Source organism: Pungitius pungitius, chromosome 15 (assembly GCF_949316345.1).
Source record: "Pungitius pungitius chromosome 15, fPunPun2.1, whole genome shotgun sequence".
Lineage (NCBI taxonomy): Eukaryota > Metazoa > Chordata > Actinopteri > Perciformes > Gasterosteidae > Pungitius > Pungitius pungitius.
This window is the reverse complement of record NC_084914.1, coordinates 5205911-5220957: the sequence shown is the minus strand read 5'-3', so window position 1 is coordinate 5220957 and position 15047 is coordinate 5205911. Positions and strand designations below refer to the sequence as shown.

The window sequence follows — 15047 nt, the reverse complement described above, 5'->3', positions numbered from 1 at the left end:
TATGTATTACGTTTGTCGAAGAAGCAGAACGTCGTGTACACAAAATTCATTCAATTTCCAAATATGGGATCTCCTCTTGTACAACGAACCCGCTGTGTGATGTCCACAAATCGCCATTTGACGTTCAGCAGCGCCAATGTTTTTTCTAGCCAATCAGAACCACTGCATGGATTTACTCTTTCACCAGGCAGCCAGTCGTTGAGCGCTGTTGCTCTGGGTGGGCGGGTCTACAGTCAGTCCAGGAAGACGGGTTGAAGTGAGGTGGAGAATTCATCATTTAGGTAGCTCGCTGCTAGCTGCCTACAGCCGACTTCCGAAGTGTTAGGACCGTTGAAGCGGAAATCACCAGATTGTTTTAGTTCCTATAGGTGCGACGATGACCATCTAACCCCAAGAATGGACATAAGTTAACAATGACGGGGGAGAAAAAGAAGAAAAAGCGGCTGAACCGCAGCATTCTTCTTGCAAAGAAAATTATAATAAAAGATGGAGGAAGTGTGAGTTAAATATTTATTTTTTCCTCGTTAAGTAGGCTTTCCACTATGCTAAACTGTGTATCTGCTGCCGTAGTTAGTTTGTGGCCTTGTTTATTTCATGAACCACGTAGTAGTAGTGGCGCCATTTGTTTATATCGGTCTGTCAGTAGTAGTTTGTCCCACCGGATAATGTTGACCGTTAGCTGAATCGGTCCGGCTAACCCTGCTAGCTATTAACTAGAATCGGCTAACGTTAGCGGCCTAACGTTACGTCCGCTAGCGGAGTCGTTTACACGTCAGCCCTGGCAATGCTAACTGGATAATGTCACCGTCCGGTGTGCATTTATGTATCTTGTCACAGTATTTCCTATAATACGCATGTACATCTAACTTTCAAACCACCACATTTAACGACGTCTTGCGTTCGTTCAAATCTTCGAAAATTACGCATGACGGTGCTAAGACAGAAACTAGGCTAGGTTAACACCAACATTAGCATCACTAGCATATGTTTCTACTGTTCATTTTTTTAAAACAAACTGATAATCAACATATTATCTAGCCAACTATTTCCCAGACAAAATAGTGTAACTCGCTTGTCACCATAAGATGTTTGTTCGACATTGAGGTTTGTAAGTAGGCGCAGTTAACACTGTAAAACGCACGGGTTGTTAACATTGGTTGAAAACAAACAAGCGAGCGGCGAACGGTTGGCGTTAAGTAAACATTTCAGATATGCAAAACATTTTGACTGCCACTTTTTAACCCCCGCGACGCAACGAGGCGTATTACTATGTGGTGTCTGTTCAGAATGCGCTGCTAATGATTGGTTAGACGACAGCGTGTTGTTTGCAGGTACACTTCGATGGGGGCAGGTGCGATTGAACCATAATGCGTATCAGGATACGATCAACATACATGGAAGCGTCAACTTTCTTCGTCACACAGTTCAAATGGACAACAAAATACATCGGATATTGTAGTTCTTTGCATGATTTTTTAGATGGTCGAGGAAGAGATCGTCCCAAATTAGGCCTGAAAAGTGTGAGCAGTGTGGCAGGGTTGTTTATAAATATGGCGAGGCATCAGAGATGGTTATGTAATGTACGTATGAAGACACAGATTTGTAATCTTAATGAAGAGAAGCAGAACACTGTTTTCCCAAGAACTGATCACATTTTTCTGTTGATGGCTGTGATCCTGACGTATTGGGGCAATAGTCCAATGAGGTCCTTAGTTAAGGTCATTGTTATTGTCTCTGTTAGTGCAGCTTTCTCTGACTACTCGGTCGTTAAGTGTGTGTGTATATATATATATATATGGCTTCAATACTCGTCAATATAAAAATGTGAACTCTGATGATGTAGCATACGCTGATTGCGAGGAAATTGCAACATCTCTATAATGAAACCGTTGGAGAATGTTCCTCTTTTTTTCAGCCAAGCAGATGGTGTGATCATAGTCACCATAGAACAAAACAGATGAGTTTCCTCTGATTTGCCTGTGATGACAAACTTCCAGGAGATTTATACCGTCCTTTCCAGTCAATTTACAATTACCGCTTGTGGCCGGCTCAGTCAGATCTGTAGACTCTCAATGCGTTACCAACCACATGAACTAAAGTAAACTAGCAGCTAATGTCTATGTTGAGGTGGCCCTGGCCTACTTTAAGTCACCACAATCATCACCCCTCACTGTGATCGTGCTCAGCATCCACTCTCACTCGATCATACTTTCTCTTCACTTTACAGCCATGCATATATTTTACTATGCTTCACTAAAGGGATGAAACCACAATGATGCTTTTCAATTAGTTTATGCATATATGCGGCATATTTGCTTCATGGTCTTTGATCTTCTATGATGGTAGATTTGTGGAGCACTAAGTCACTTGTAGATGGAGAAAACAATTTATTAGTAATAGTTTTTGGCAATGAGAAAATGAAACCGCTTAATTTTGGCGTATACAAATACACAGTTTCTCTGAAAGTTATCGGTTAAAAGGCAATACCATTTTCATTTTATATGAATATCCAGCAACTTAAGTCAACATGGTAACCTTATGGTTTGTGTGAATGTAATGTAAAGTTCATCAATAATGAATTTTAAATTCAATGGAAAATTGAAAAAGTACACAAGTCACAACAATCCAGATTCTGTTGGTGGTTTAGTGCAACATTCAGCCCTGTAGTTGCTGAGGCCAAACTTTTTCCAAAAGTCTGGATGGAAAGAATGTCTTTTTATTTTTATTAGCTTACTCACTCCATCTCCACTGTGGGCGATCCTGCAGGATCACGTGATGCTAAATGTCTGTACCATTAGACGAAAGCTTCTTTGAATTAGATTCCAGTTGGAGGTTCGATCTGTTAATGTGTGTACTGTTTACAGCCCCTGCGATGCAGTAAAGAACGATTATTGCTTCTTAACTAATTACCTTTGTATGTGTCTCTTTGTCTCCATCCAGCCTCAGGGAATCGGTGAGCCCAGTGTTTACCATGCTGTGGTGGTCATCTTCCTGGAGTTTTTTGCATGGGGTCTTCTCACCACCCCAATGCTCACGGTAAGACCAGACACGCTCGCATTTGGACACACTGTTATGTAAACTAACATCACCGATGGTAATGTAACGCAGGTTGCCGATCTTTTCAAGGTAAATCACCCCTACCAAGTATCCACCTTGCACCAGGCATCTCATCTCTTCGCAGAACTGCTGTCACTTCTGTCTCATAACACAACACAAACATATATTTTGCATTTTACAGATGACATGCACATATAAAAATAAGAAAAACAAAACACCTGCACATTTGTTGGTGTGTCAACAAGGATGACTTTATACCTCTTCTAGTACCTAGATTAAGATAAACTAGGTAAAACTACAGAGTCTTTTATTTGTACTCCATTATATGGCTAATTACATTATATCAAATCAAAGTTTTTGGTCTTACTTATAAGGCACTTGGGATTTATGTGTCCCTTCTTTCTTATTCTAAACCTTAATGGTTCCTCGTCCTTAAAAGGTCATATAACAACATTCATAATTTTGCTAAGCGCTCAACAGCCTACACCTCTCTTCTATTGTAACCCAGCCAAAGAGTTGCATTTCCCATTGACTGGATTCATACGAGGCCCATCGGCGTCTACAAATGATTGAATTACCTAATCAGATGAGTGAGGCGCTGTCTGACGCAGTTTAATTTTGTGTGGGTGTGTTAAAAGATGTTTTGCGATGGTGAAATATGAAAAGGCCATCAAACTGTTGCATTGTCTGAGTCCCAGCTCTTTGTTGAAAAGGCTTATCAGAAGGTCACTGGTCTGTGTTGAGAGGCCGCAGCGCAAGTGCCGGGCAGGCAAACCACGCCACTCATTCGCCTCAGCACTGCAGAGTGTTTGCTACGTGCAGCTCCGGCAGCGTCCATTAGAGAATTGTCGTCGCAAAAATATACCCCGAGTTTTTCAACAGTGGTAGTATGAACTGGTAACTCAGACAAAAGGCAACCATCTGTGGGCCACATGATGTGAACCAGACGAGCTCATGCAATGCAAGCTTTCTAGCAGCCTCTTGTTTGAAGAGGTGGTTGTATGTGTAACTGTTGAGCATTCATTACTGGGGCTTTGTTGCCCTTAAGATCCCTGGGCGGAGGTAGGATTTGCATTTCGGACTAATCAGAGGGCGCCTGAAGATGAGAGGGACTGCTTCGCTGCTCCCAATGAGCATACTGCTTCATTAGTATCCAGCAGCAACAGTCGTTGCTAAGCATGCACAGTCTGTTTGTGCTGGGTAAGTGACTCCCAGAAGAAGAGAGGAGACTCCGAGCCACGCCATGAGCTTTTTCTTCAGTACCCCTAAACATGACCTAGATTTGGTTATTTAGTCTTATTGCAGCTCAGGTCCTAATGTTCATACTGTACGCAGTGCTCTTACACCACAGTCATTGACACTGACTGAATGGACTTTGAACCTGACTGTCCCTTCCCCTCTGCAGACTCAGACATGTACGTTGCTGTTGGAAAATGTCTGAGCACATGTACTTTAACCTAGTTGGTAAATGCACTTGAAATGTGTGTGGCGTAATAGTTCTGCATATCATGTGTATAAGAAAAACTTTTCTGTAAGGCTACATAGATTTATTTTTTCACCAATGCTGCTATATACGAGATGGGTAGCATTTCCATTGCCTCTCATCAGCTGTCAATATGGAGACGGCCGAACTTGGTGCTAATAGTGTAAACAACGGCAGACGTTCTGAAGGAACAGAAGGGTGGTCGCTGCACTTCGGTGCTGGCGGTTACAGCTTGGACCAACAAATGTTACACAAAGACACTTTTGATAGAATTGAGATACTACCTGATTTCATACAGCTAGTTTGTGGCCTCTTCCTAATATTAAGATTGAATTTGCTCTGATATTTCCATCTACACTTGAACTGTTGTAATCTGTCTGACTCATATTTCAGAATATAATATGTGCCAGCAGAGGGAAACAAACAAACACCGTTTCTAATGGGTAAAAGTGTTTTATTTGTGAGTTTTGCTCAGCTGGACATTGCCTGTAACCATGGCGATGCATAGTCCTGACCAAAGCCCCAAACTATTCTGGACAACAACGTAGAGGGAGAGTTTACAGTCTCTCCCTTCCTGAAGAATTTCCATCTTTTGGCTTTGTGAGGTCTATTTGGATTCTCTCGGAAAACAAAGCGTGTGCCGTACAACTCCTGTGGGAGCACTGCTGACAATTTATTTCAAATGTACACTCTCGTTTTCTATGTTGATTTTAGGACCAAAACTAACAGGATTCAGTGCTCGCATGAGGAATGACAGCAATGTTTATCTGCACTGGTTTCGGCAATCCTTTGGTGCACTAAGAATTCAAATCTACCGCTGAAATACAACATAATGAAGACCCTTTTGATGCTGTCCCTTTTCCAATCTCATTCTCCGTGTTTTTATGTTTAGTTTTTCTATTTTCTGAAATGCAAAATATTAGTGTATGATGCCCATTGTAGTGAAAAAAACATTTAAACCATGTCTTATTTCCTGTATTCCAACCCTCCATCATTTGCTAGAGTTTTGTCGGAGTGGCGTCATTGTTTTGCTCCCTTGTTGGGGTTTATCTCTGAAGTAACCCTGTAGGTAATTGTCAGGAATGTGACGCAAACTGATGTCATGTGGTGTTCTCTGTGTTTGTTCATTAGGTGTTACACCAGACATTCCCCCAACACACATTCCTGATGAATGGACTCATCCACGGTGTCAAGGTAAGTGATCAGGACCCACAAACACAATATTCTCTCTCCTATGACCGCAATATAGCGGTGACAAGATGCTAGCAGGTTGTGTTCTGATGTGTTGTTGACAGTATCTAATTATCAAGCAACATCTTTGGTATTTTAAATGTACTGACAGTAAACAAATGGAAACTTGGGGTTTGCTCTAGAAATGATGCATAGTGGTTGTTCACTAAAAATAAATAAGCTAAAAATACATGTGTTTTGCCAACTCAAATACTTTTCAATTATTTATTTTTCATGACAACTCCAAGCCTTACAGTAAGTCAGGCCTGCAGCCAAACGTTTGTTCCATAGCGTCTGTAAATGTTCTTCTTCAGCGAGTTTAATGTGCTTTTATTCGCCCCTTTGACATTTGCTGACTCTGCACTCTCTTGTTCAGTGACGCCCTGCTTAACCCCAATATAGTCACATTTAAACACCTGCAAGCTGTCGGGTTACCGTGGCAGGTTCCCCCCTGCTGGCTGCAGAATATTTCATAGAAGCACCTCGAGAGCCTCAAGTGGGCCTTGAGGTTATCTAGCCACTGATAGGGACTCTTATAAGTACACGCAACCCTTCTGCACAGAACGCTGCAGGTTTGGTTATGGGGGGGGGGGGGGGGGATGTGTACAAAACATCACTGTAATCCATGTATGATACTGGCCTTAAGGCTCACTTAGGCCATGACTCCAGCATGACTTAAATGAGCCTTACTGTGGCGGGTCGTAAGATTGAAAGATCAGATGATCCTCTTCCTTCTCCAGTTTCCTTTTTTTGGATTTAGGGGCCATGTTTCGCTCGTGTGCAATAACATCTCAGCGCCCTCTAGGATACAACTCTAGGCTCATTCATAGCAGGCCTGCACTTGTCAATTTAGGATGTCTCTGATATTGCATGTGAGCACAAAGTAAGAACATCCGTATTACTGAATGAGGCCTCACAACAAGAAGATATGACAATTACAGGCACGTACTCTCCAACTATCTTTAGACGCTTCCTTCCCCTGGTAATTTCACACACACAATCAATGTTTAGCATTTTTCTGATCCGTCAACCTCCCTTTCTCTGCCATGTGTCCTCTGCAGGGCATTTTATCATTTCTCAGTGCTCCGCTGATTGGCGCGTTGTCAGACGTTTGGGGCCGCAAATCCTTCTTGCTGCTAACGGTCTTCTTCACATGTGCACCCATTCCACTGATGAAGATCAGCCCATGGTGAGTGCAAAACACCTACAGCTCCATCCAAACATTCTGTCTTTGTTTTTATGGAACTTGATACAACAACAGAATAAACTACAACACTAATCTATAACATTATACACTTGTGTGTGAAATGTCACTGTTAAAAGCCTAAACGCTTTTGTTCTTTCAGGTGGTACTTTGCCGTCATCTCCATGTCCGGCGTCTTCGCCGTCACCTTTTCTGTAATCTTTGCCTACGTGGCGGATATCACGCAGGAGCATGAGAGGATCACCGCATACGGTTTGGTAAGGTCTTTTCTTTTTTTTAAATGCCATGAGAACAGGTTTCTCAAACCCAAGAGTCCTTACAATTACCGCCGTGCTCCCTCCAGGTTTCCGCTACCTTCGCAGCCAGCCTGGTCACCAGCCCGGCCATCGGAGCCTACTTGTCTGTGACCTACGGCGACACCTTGGTGGTGATCCTGGCCACGGCCATCGCGCTGCTGGACATCTGCTTCATCCTGGTGGCCGTACCGGAGTCGCTGCCAGAGAAGATGAGGCCAGCGTCGTGGGGAGCCCCCATCTCCTGGGAACAGGCGGACCCCTTCGCCGTAAGTAACAACCTGACCCTTTCTGTTCCTCACTTCCAGTTCATCGTGGCCCCGTATTACTATATTCAGGTTTAGAAAAGCTAAAAGTTAGACATGTTATGTTTCTTCTTTCACCGTTTATCTCTTCACCGATGTAGATGGCCGTTTAAATATCCATGGTGATGTTTGGGCAGCTTGATTAGGAAACCATGGTTGATGGGCCACATTAGCATTCCTCGTGTTTATATAGCTATGAATCGAAAGTAAAATCTGTTCTTTGTCTTTGTAGTCCCTGCGTAAGGTGGGCCAGGACTCCACGGTTCTCCTCATCTGCATCACAGTGTTTCTCTCCTACCTCCCTGAAGCTGGCCAGTACTCCAGCTTCTTCCTCTATCTCAGACAGGTAACGCTCTGCTCTTTTACACTTCCTTAAGGAATGCACACACGACTATTATCCCAATAAACATTGTTTACACACATCATGTACACCTGTCGACCAAATGGAATAGCAGCTACTTGTCCATTGTGGCATGGAATCTTTGAAAAATAAAGTTCTTAAGGCGAACATTACTCTTCCACTTTCCTGTTGCCTTTATGCCACTGATTATCAGACAGTGATTTTGTTGTAAATTAAAACCACTTTATACTGCCATCCTCCTGAGATAAAGCGCAGCATATTTGACCTAAATAAAAAAGCGGAGCACCCTCTGTTGTTTCTCAAACGCATTTGTGCACAGCTCCTGTTTACAAAAAAAACACCCTTTCTTCAGTTTTGTGATTAGTGTAAATTTAGGGGGGGGGGGGGTTGCTTTGTGTGTGTGTGTGTGTGAGAGCCACTTTCCTACCCTGTCTGACTAACCTGTGCTGTTGGAATGCTATCTCCCCCTCAGGTCATTAGCTTCTCATCAGAGACAGTGGCTGCCTTTATCGCTGTCGTGGGGATCCTCTCAATACTCGCCCAGGTACTGAAAAAATCTTGTAATAATGATCTTTTTATTGTTTTTGAACATGGCAGAATTTAGTGAAATATTTTCCTCACAGTGGTTCACAATCTGTTCATTATACCACACCCTCAATCCTTGGAACCAACATTTGGAAAAAGGAAAGACCACACACACACACTACACTAACTTGGACTGTAGATGAATCAAGTGTTGGTTTCATCTCTATGTAAAGCGGTCTGAAGTATGCTTCCTGAGAGGTGTGACCTGTGTACTGTGTGACCCGTGTTTCTGCAGACGGTGGTGTTGGGGATGCTGATGCGGTCTATAGGCAATAAGAACACAATCCTGCTCGGCCTCGGCTTCCAGATCCTCCAGCTGGCGTGGTACGGCTTCGGCTCTCAGCCCTGGTCAGTAACGTTTCCACCGCATTCGGTCAGAGGGACGCACATCCCACAGACTTGGATCTTGGTTTTTGATTCCTCTTTATGGTTCCCGAAAGCAAAGTTTGGGTTTCCGTGTCTGTATGTCCAAGCCACAAGTAATGTGGTAAAAAGTACTTGTATGACATGTTTGTGGAGGTCAAAATTTTGTTCACAAAATCATATTCAGACCAGTCAACATTAAAAATAAAAATGACGCCCGATCCTCGAGGTAACTTTAACACATGTACAAGCATGAGAATATCTTATTGTTCACTTTTGTTATGTCCCGATAAACCACCGGAGGGCAGCAAAGCCCATTTAGCAGGTGGAACTGTAATCTGATACGGAGCATCAAATGTAAACGATTGGTCAAACGATTTAGTTTGACCAATTTAAAATGACTTCCTTTTTCCACAGGCATGTTAGTTAGAGATTCCCTGCCAATCAACACATTTTTTTTCCAAAGCAAAAAGCCTTAGTTTAAATATATTTATTATAATAGTATTATTAAACAACCAATGGCCTGACACACACAGGTCATAAATCAAAGCAACTGCATCAGATTCTTTTGTTTTCTGGCCTGAAGCTGAGGTCGCAGTGACCCACAATATGCATTGATTGTTAATGAAAGCGCGCACAACATGTCATCTCTGCTCTCTGCTTCGGTCAATACACAGGAAATTAAGTTAAATAAAGGTCAGGATGTTCCATGTTCCCAGTGTCAACATTGAGACTCTAAAGCCATCACTTGATGATTGAAAACAAGAACATATAAATCATTTTCACGGTTTTAGTTTTCCATACAATAAACAGGAAGTAAAACTATCTCAAATTCCTTTTTGGAATTTTGAGCCATTGATTTCTTTATTATTTTACCCATATTTTTTTTAACCATTGCAGGCGTGACAACCTAACCCATTCAAGGTAAAAAAAAAAAACGTGTTAACGAATGTTTGTTTGTAGGATGATGTGGGCCGCTGGGGCTGTTGCAGCCATGTCCAGCATCACTTTCCCCGCTATCAGCGCTATCGTGTCCCGTAATGCTGAACCCGACCAACAAGGTAAGCGATGTAATCCTTGACATCTCATATCTTTCTGTCTGATAAGATATGCACGCATTAGCGTTGGATTTTGTCTCAACACCGACTGTTACATATTAACTTCATGCCCAACTAGCAGTCTTAAATAAGAGTTTGAGCCTGCGTTCAATGCTACATTATTTACTTTTGCATGTTTCCGTTCCAGGTGCAAGTCTCACATTTCCGTTGGTACAGCAAAAAGTATTTTAGGTTCAGAGCACACAGAATTTGTTGACTTATTTGCGCACTTATCTACTAGAAAGAGGAGGGATAAACACAAGGACGCATACTTGTATGTTATCTAGTCATAGCGGGTGGTCCACACTTCATCTGAGTGGTTTTCCAGTTGACCCTGAAAGAGGCCTCCATTGATTCAATGTCTCTGTGTGAATGTTACTCGCTGCTGTATACCGGTGTCCAAAACACAACGCAGCTCTTTGATCCTAAACACACAATTTATATTGGCTCAACAAATGACTTAATCTCATTCGGCTCGGCTGCTTTTTCTCAAAGATGTTCCTGATGGTGTTGTGTTTATATCTGTCTGCCTGCAGGTGTTGTCCAGGGGATGATTACTGGAATTCGGGGCCTCTGTAACGGTTTGGGCCCCGCCCTCTACGGTTTTGTCTTCTACTTGTTCCACGTGGAGCTGACCGACACGGACGGCTCCGAGAAAGGTGGCAAACCCAACATGGCCAACCCCACCGACGAGGTACGCGCTCACACGGACAAATGGCGAGAGGCAGGTATGGAAGCCGTGCTTTAACCCGATGTGCCACTCTGTTTCAGAGCTCCATCATCCCAGGCCCTCCCTTCCTGTTCGGTGCGTGCTCGGTGCTGCTGTCCCTGCTGGTGGCCCTGTTCATCCCGGAGCACACGGGGCCCGGCATGAGGCCCGGCGCCTATAAGAAGCACAGCAACGGGGCGCAGAGTCACTCCCACAGCCCCCAGGGCAGCGGGGCAGAGGGCAAGGAGCCGCTGTTGGAGGACAGCAGTGTATAACCACAGCGGAGGGGGACGGAGGGGAGCAGACGGCGCTCTAACCTCAACACCCCCCCCCCCCCCCCCCCCCCCCCCCTGCGCGCGCGCACACACACACACACACACATTTTTCCATGCGGACACACTCTCGCCTCAGGCACGCATCAGACTCGAGTGCTGCAAAGAGGTGTTTGTGTCCACGGCACAAAAGTGGGCCCTCCTTCCTCAGCAGCCCCTCCTTTTTTTCTTTTTATTTCTTTTTAAAAGCAGGGTCTTGTGAGGACTTTCTAAAGACCCTGTATGAAGAGAGTGTGTGAGTATTCTTTTGGGCTGCAGTGATAGGTGTCTGTGCTCGTGTACGTGTCTTGCTGAGCCGGACTCTGATCCTTGGGTTCTTTAAAGCGGTGACCGAGTGGAGCAAACAACAGCTCGTCCTCTGCTGCTGCAAAGCGGAACCGGAGTGTTTGGGTTTAGAGTGCGAGTGGGGTGGATATCAAAAAGTTAGTAGATACCTGTGTGATTCTTCATATTCTCCTGTAGCCAGTGACGTGGCCACTTTAGTCCAACGGGAGTGTGACAAACAGCCAGTTGAGCACCTGTCTGCTGGTCTTTCACACGACTTTCGACGCGTCCGAGAAGGGAACGCGCTTCTTCCTCCGGATGCGTGCCCGCCTGTGAGGGGGGGGGGGGGGGGGGGGGGGGGGGGGGGGCTCTGCGAAGCGCCTGGGTGAATCAACCAGTTTGGATATGAAAAGCGTCGTAAGACCACACTTTTGTTTAAGTTCTGACAGAGAAGGACGCGACGGAGACCACTTTATTAGCTGAAGCTCTTTTTCAGTGTTTACTTGCCATTCTCTAGATCAGTAGTACAGTTCGGGGTGTGTAATTTCCTCTTCTCAAACTGAAGGTTGTGCTTCAAGTTTTTAGTCGAGAAACAAATGTTGCCTCAAAGTGACTTAATATATATATATAGATATATATATTAATTACGTAACCTGTATGAAGACCACGGTCTGAAAAGGCTCTGTAATCGTGCGCTATCGCTCCCATCGGAGCTGTTACGAACTTTTTATTCCATTTTTGTTTTCATGCCCTTTCTGTTTCTTTCCTGACATTTATCACCATCAGGGTAAAGGTCTTACAGATCCATAGTTTTATTTGACGAGCCTTCGGACCATTTGGAGCTAGTCACTATCAGCTTGTCAGCGATGGCACTGACTGTTTATACAGAATCTTTCAATTTATATCATTAGGTTAAACAGTATATCACTCGTGCTGCTGTGGTAGATAATTAAACGGTTGGGTTTGATGTCGTGTGGCAGATACAGATTTCTACAGTGGCAACGTGAGCAGCGAAACGGTCTCATTTAAGCTTCCGCTCATTGACAGGCACCCCATACTTTTCAAACCACAAAAGGAAAACATGTTTTTGGGTGTAAATCGGTATCTGACTCACAAACTGCCATTTAACAGGCATCGGATTGGTCATCGGTGGACAGGCTGTGACCTCACTAACCTGCGCCGCCTGGAGGAAACGCAGCTTGCTGCTTCCAGATGAAAAGACGTTTATTGCCCACAGTTGTTCCGATTTAGGCAGACGTTGCAGGTGCACATATTTCTTTCAAAGACCATGTGTGATGAGTGTTTTTGAAGCATTTACCTTATTTACACAAACGGCTGTTCACTGCGATAGAGAGATGCAGGGTTCAAGATTCAATTCATTCTTCGAAACGGATCAATGCATGCATGCTAATCGAGCAATGCTGACACCAATAAATACTTGAGGGAAAAACTAGAGACAATTTTTCTTAGAATAACTTTCCTTCAACGTGCATGAAAAACCAACTAGAAGGTAACCACGAAGACGGAGGTTACAATTGAATTCATGTCCCAGAAGTAATTAGAATCGGTCCACATATTAAATATAATCTAAATGAAATGTAAGACCTCATCACGCAGAGTGTATGAGAGCATGTGCAATGTGTGTTTGCTGTGGATGGGTCTTCATATCCGTGGTGTGTTTCTTGTTGAGCACGGACTGCGCCTGGTTCATCAGTGACGCCGTGTTCCCTTTCGTTCAGCAAGTGGTCAAATCCCAATTCTCAAAAGCTGATTCAAGAAAAGCCTTAAGTGCATTTCAATGGCCAAAACCAAACTGATATGCAGAAGTAGCTCACAATGTGTTTCATGCTGTTTGATCTCTATCTGAAGAAAAATATACATATGTTTTTGTGCCAATTTTTTTTCATTTTTTTTTTTCATACTGTGTAAGTGTGCTTGTTTATTTGAGTGATTTTGCATATTTTTTTTTGTTTTTGTTTTCTCTTGTCTTAATTTTTTGGCTGAATTATGTATAGATATATATTAATATATCACTTTTTAAAACTTCATCCAGTAATTTTTTTTTTTTCCCAACATCGAAAGACCCAATGATGAGAGTTCAACAATTTACCATTCACCATCTTTATTTAATAACAAGCACTTCACTGTGGTTAGTTATATTTTTCCCAGATTTATCACGAAATAATAACAAAAGTCCCTGTATGTTCGAAGCCGAGCTTTCGCAATGCTCTCAACAATTTGACTCAACCGGACTTATTTTTCTATTATTTCTGAAGGGGTGTTACTAGACAGAAGGCCATTCGTGTTGATTTCATCTTTGAATATCCAGTTTTTTTTAATTTTTGTTTTTTTATTTAACATTTATTGGACCAACGCATCGGTGAACTCATGTATTCAGAACCCCAAATTGGTCAGATCCTGCACCAACCTCACGTGCACTTGTACAGCTGTCGAGCAGATGACTGTAAATGTACTAAAATGACTCGTACGTACATCAAGTGTATATATTTATTGCTGAAGGAGACGGGCCCCCCCCCCCCCTCTTGATATATTTGGTTGTACGGTGCAATTATTATATAAGACTTACCTGCTGGCCACTCCTGTTTTTAGTACGGTGTGGTTTGTGGCCTGAACCCCCTCTCTGTGTGCCTAAATTAGCCAGGAAATGAGTATGGCAAGATAAGTAAATGGTGGTTGTTATGTAAATATGGGAAACTAATGACAAACTATTTATTAAAGGTTTATTGTACAATGAAATGTCTGAGGTTTCATCTGTGGGTTTTGTGGTGTTTATCGTGCACTTTGTCATCAGTGATCAGTTTCTAAATCCTTTTAAAATCTTATTCGATGCGATGCAGTTACAAACAGTTATGTTCTTTTCAACTTTCAGAAATACCAGACTCTTTATTTAATGCTCTAACATGCTGGTGTGTTTGCTCAGTAATCCTCCCCTACAGGGATGTACTGAGCGAGTAATGCTCCACTCCACGCACAGACCCGGGCGTATTTACTTTCTGTGGTCTGAGGCTTTTCTTTGTCCAAGCGACATGGATGAGTTCCCTGCGCCGTGCTCGGATGGGACGGCGTGCCGGCGGAGTGTCCTGCTGAAGCAGCGGGTGCTGCGGGGAGAGAAGAGATAACGGTAAGACTCTTGGCTGTAACCCACGCCCATTGTGTCGTGAAAAGCTTTCTAGTGTGACGGAGCCCTCGTCGCAGCAGCGGTTCTTGTTGTGTAAATAAACTTGTGGCAGGCAGACGTGTGCACGGGGGTGGGGGTGGGGGGGGAAGGTGATCACGCTTCCACTGAATTGGACCACACTTTGAAATAGCTCCACCCTGAAAAGTGCAGGTGGGGTTTTCCTCCCACCCAAAGTACTCATGACACCCAAAGGAATTCCTTTGCTGCACAACTCGGCGGTGCTCGGGGCTGACCTCCTAGTTGGGATAAACCGCTCTCCGGCGGGGGGGGGGGGGGTGGGGAGGGATCGGGGGCATGTTTTAACAGGAAAAGCACTGCAGAGTGCTTGAGAAAATCTACCTGATCTCCTCCAAGGCACAAGTGTGTGTGAGAGTGCGAGTGGAAGGGCCCCTCTGCAGTCCCCTCCCCTCCCCCCCCCCCCCCCCCACCCCCCCCTTCCATCGTTTAGTTGTGCTCGCGTTGGGGGGGGTGAAAAGGGACCACGTGACTGTTTGGAATGTATTGTGATGCAGAGTCGCTGTCATAGCACATTTATGTTCCAGGCTTCAATTGGGCGCACGAGAGT

The 15047-nt window shown here is 43.9% G+C and overlaps 1 protein-coding gene across 1 annotated transcript; it reads left to right on the top strand.

Moving 5' to 3' along the window:
• Positions 1 to 225: 225 nt before the first annotated feature.
• On the top strand, positions 226 to 14040 carry mfsd14a2 (major facilitator superfamily domain containing 14A2). Its single transcript, XM_037458895.2, has 12 exons — positions 226 to 497; positions 2941 to 3036; positions 5672 to 5734; positions 6832 to 6959; positions 7117 to 7231; positions 7318 to 7536; positions 7805 to 7918; positions 8406 to 8477; positions 8754 to 8866; positions 9845 to 9942; positions 10515 to 10672; positions 10750 to 14040. Exons 1-12 carry the CDS (start codon positions 414 to 416, stop codon positions 10960 to 10962), a joined length of 1473 nt encoding a protein of 490 aa, XP_037314792.1. The 5' UTR covers positions 226 to 413; the 3' UTR covers positions 10963 to 14040.
• The last annotated feature ends 1007 nt before the right edge of the window (positions 14041 to 15047 follow it).

Coding starts and splice junctions, on each gene's coding strand:
- mfsd14a2 (XM_037458895.2), top strand. CDS start 414: ATGACGGGGGAGAAAAAGAAGAAAAAGCGGCTGAACCGCAGCATTCTT. Junction 5,735..6,831: donor GACTCATCCACGGTGTCAAG/GTAAGTGATCAG, acceptor TGTCCTCTGCAG/GGCATTTTATCATTTCTCAG. Junction 9,943..10,514: donor TGCTGAACCCGACCAACAAG/GTAAGCGATGTA, acceptor GTCTGCCTGCAG/GTGTTGTCCAGGGGATGATT.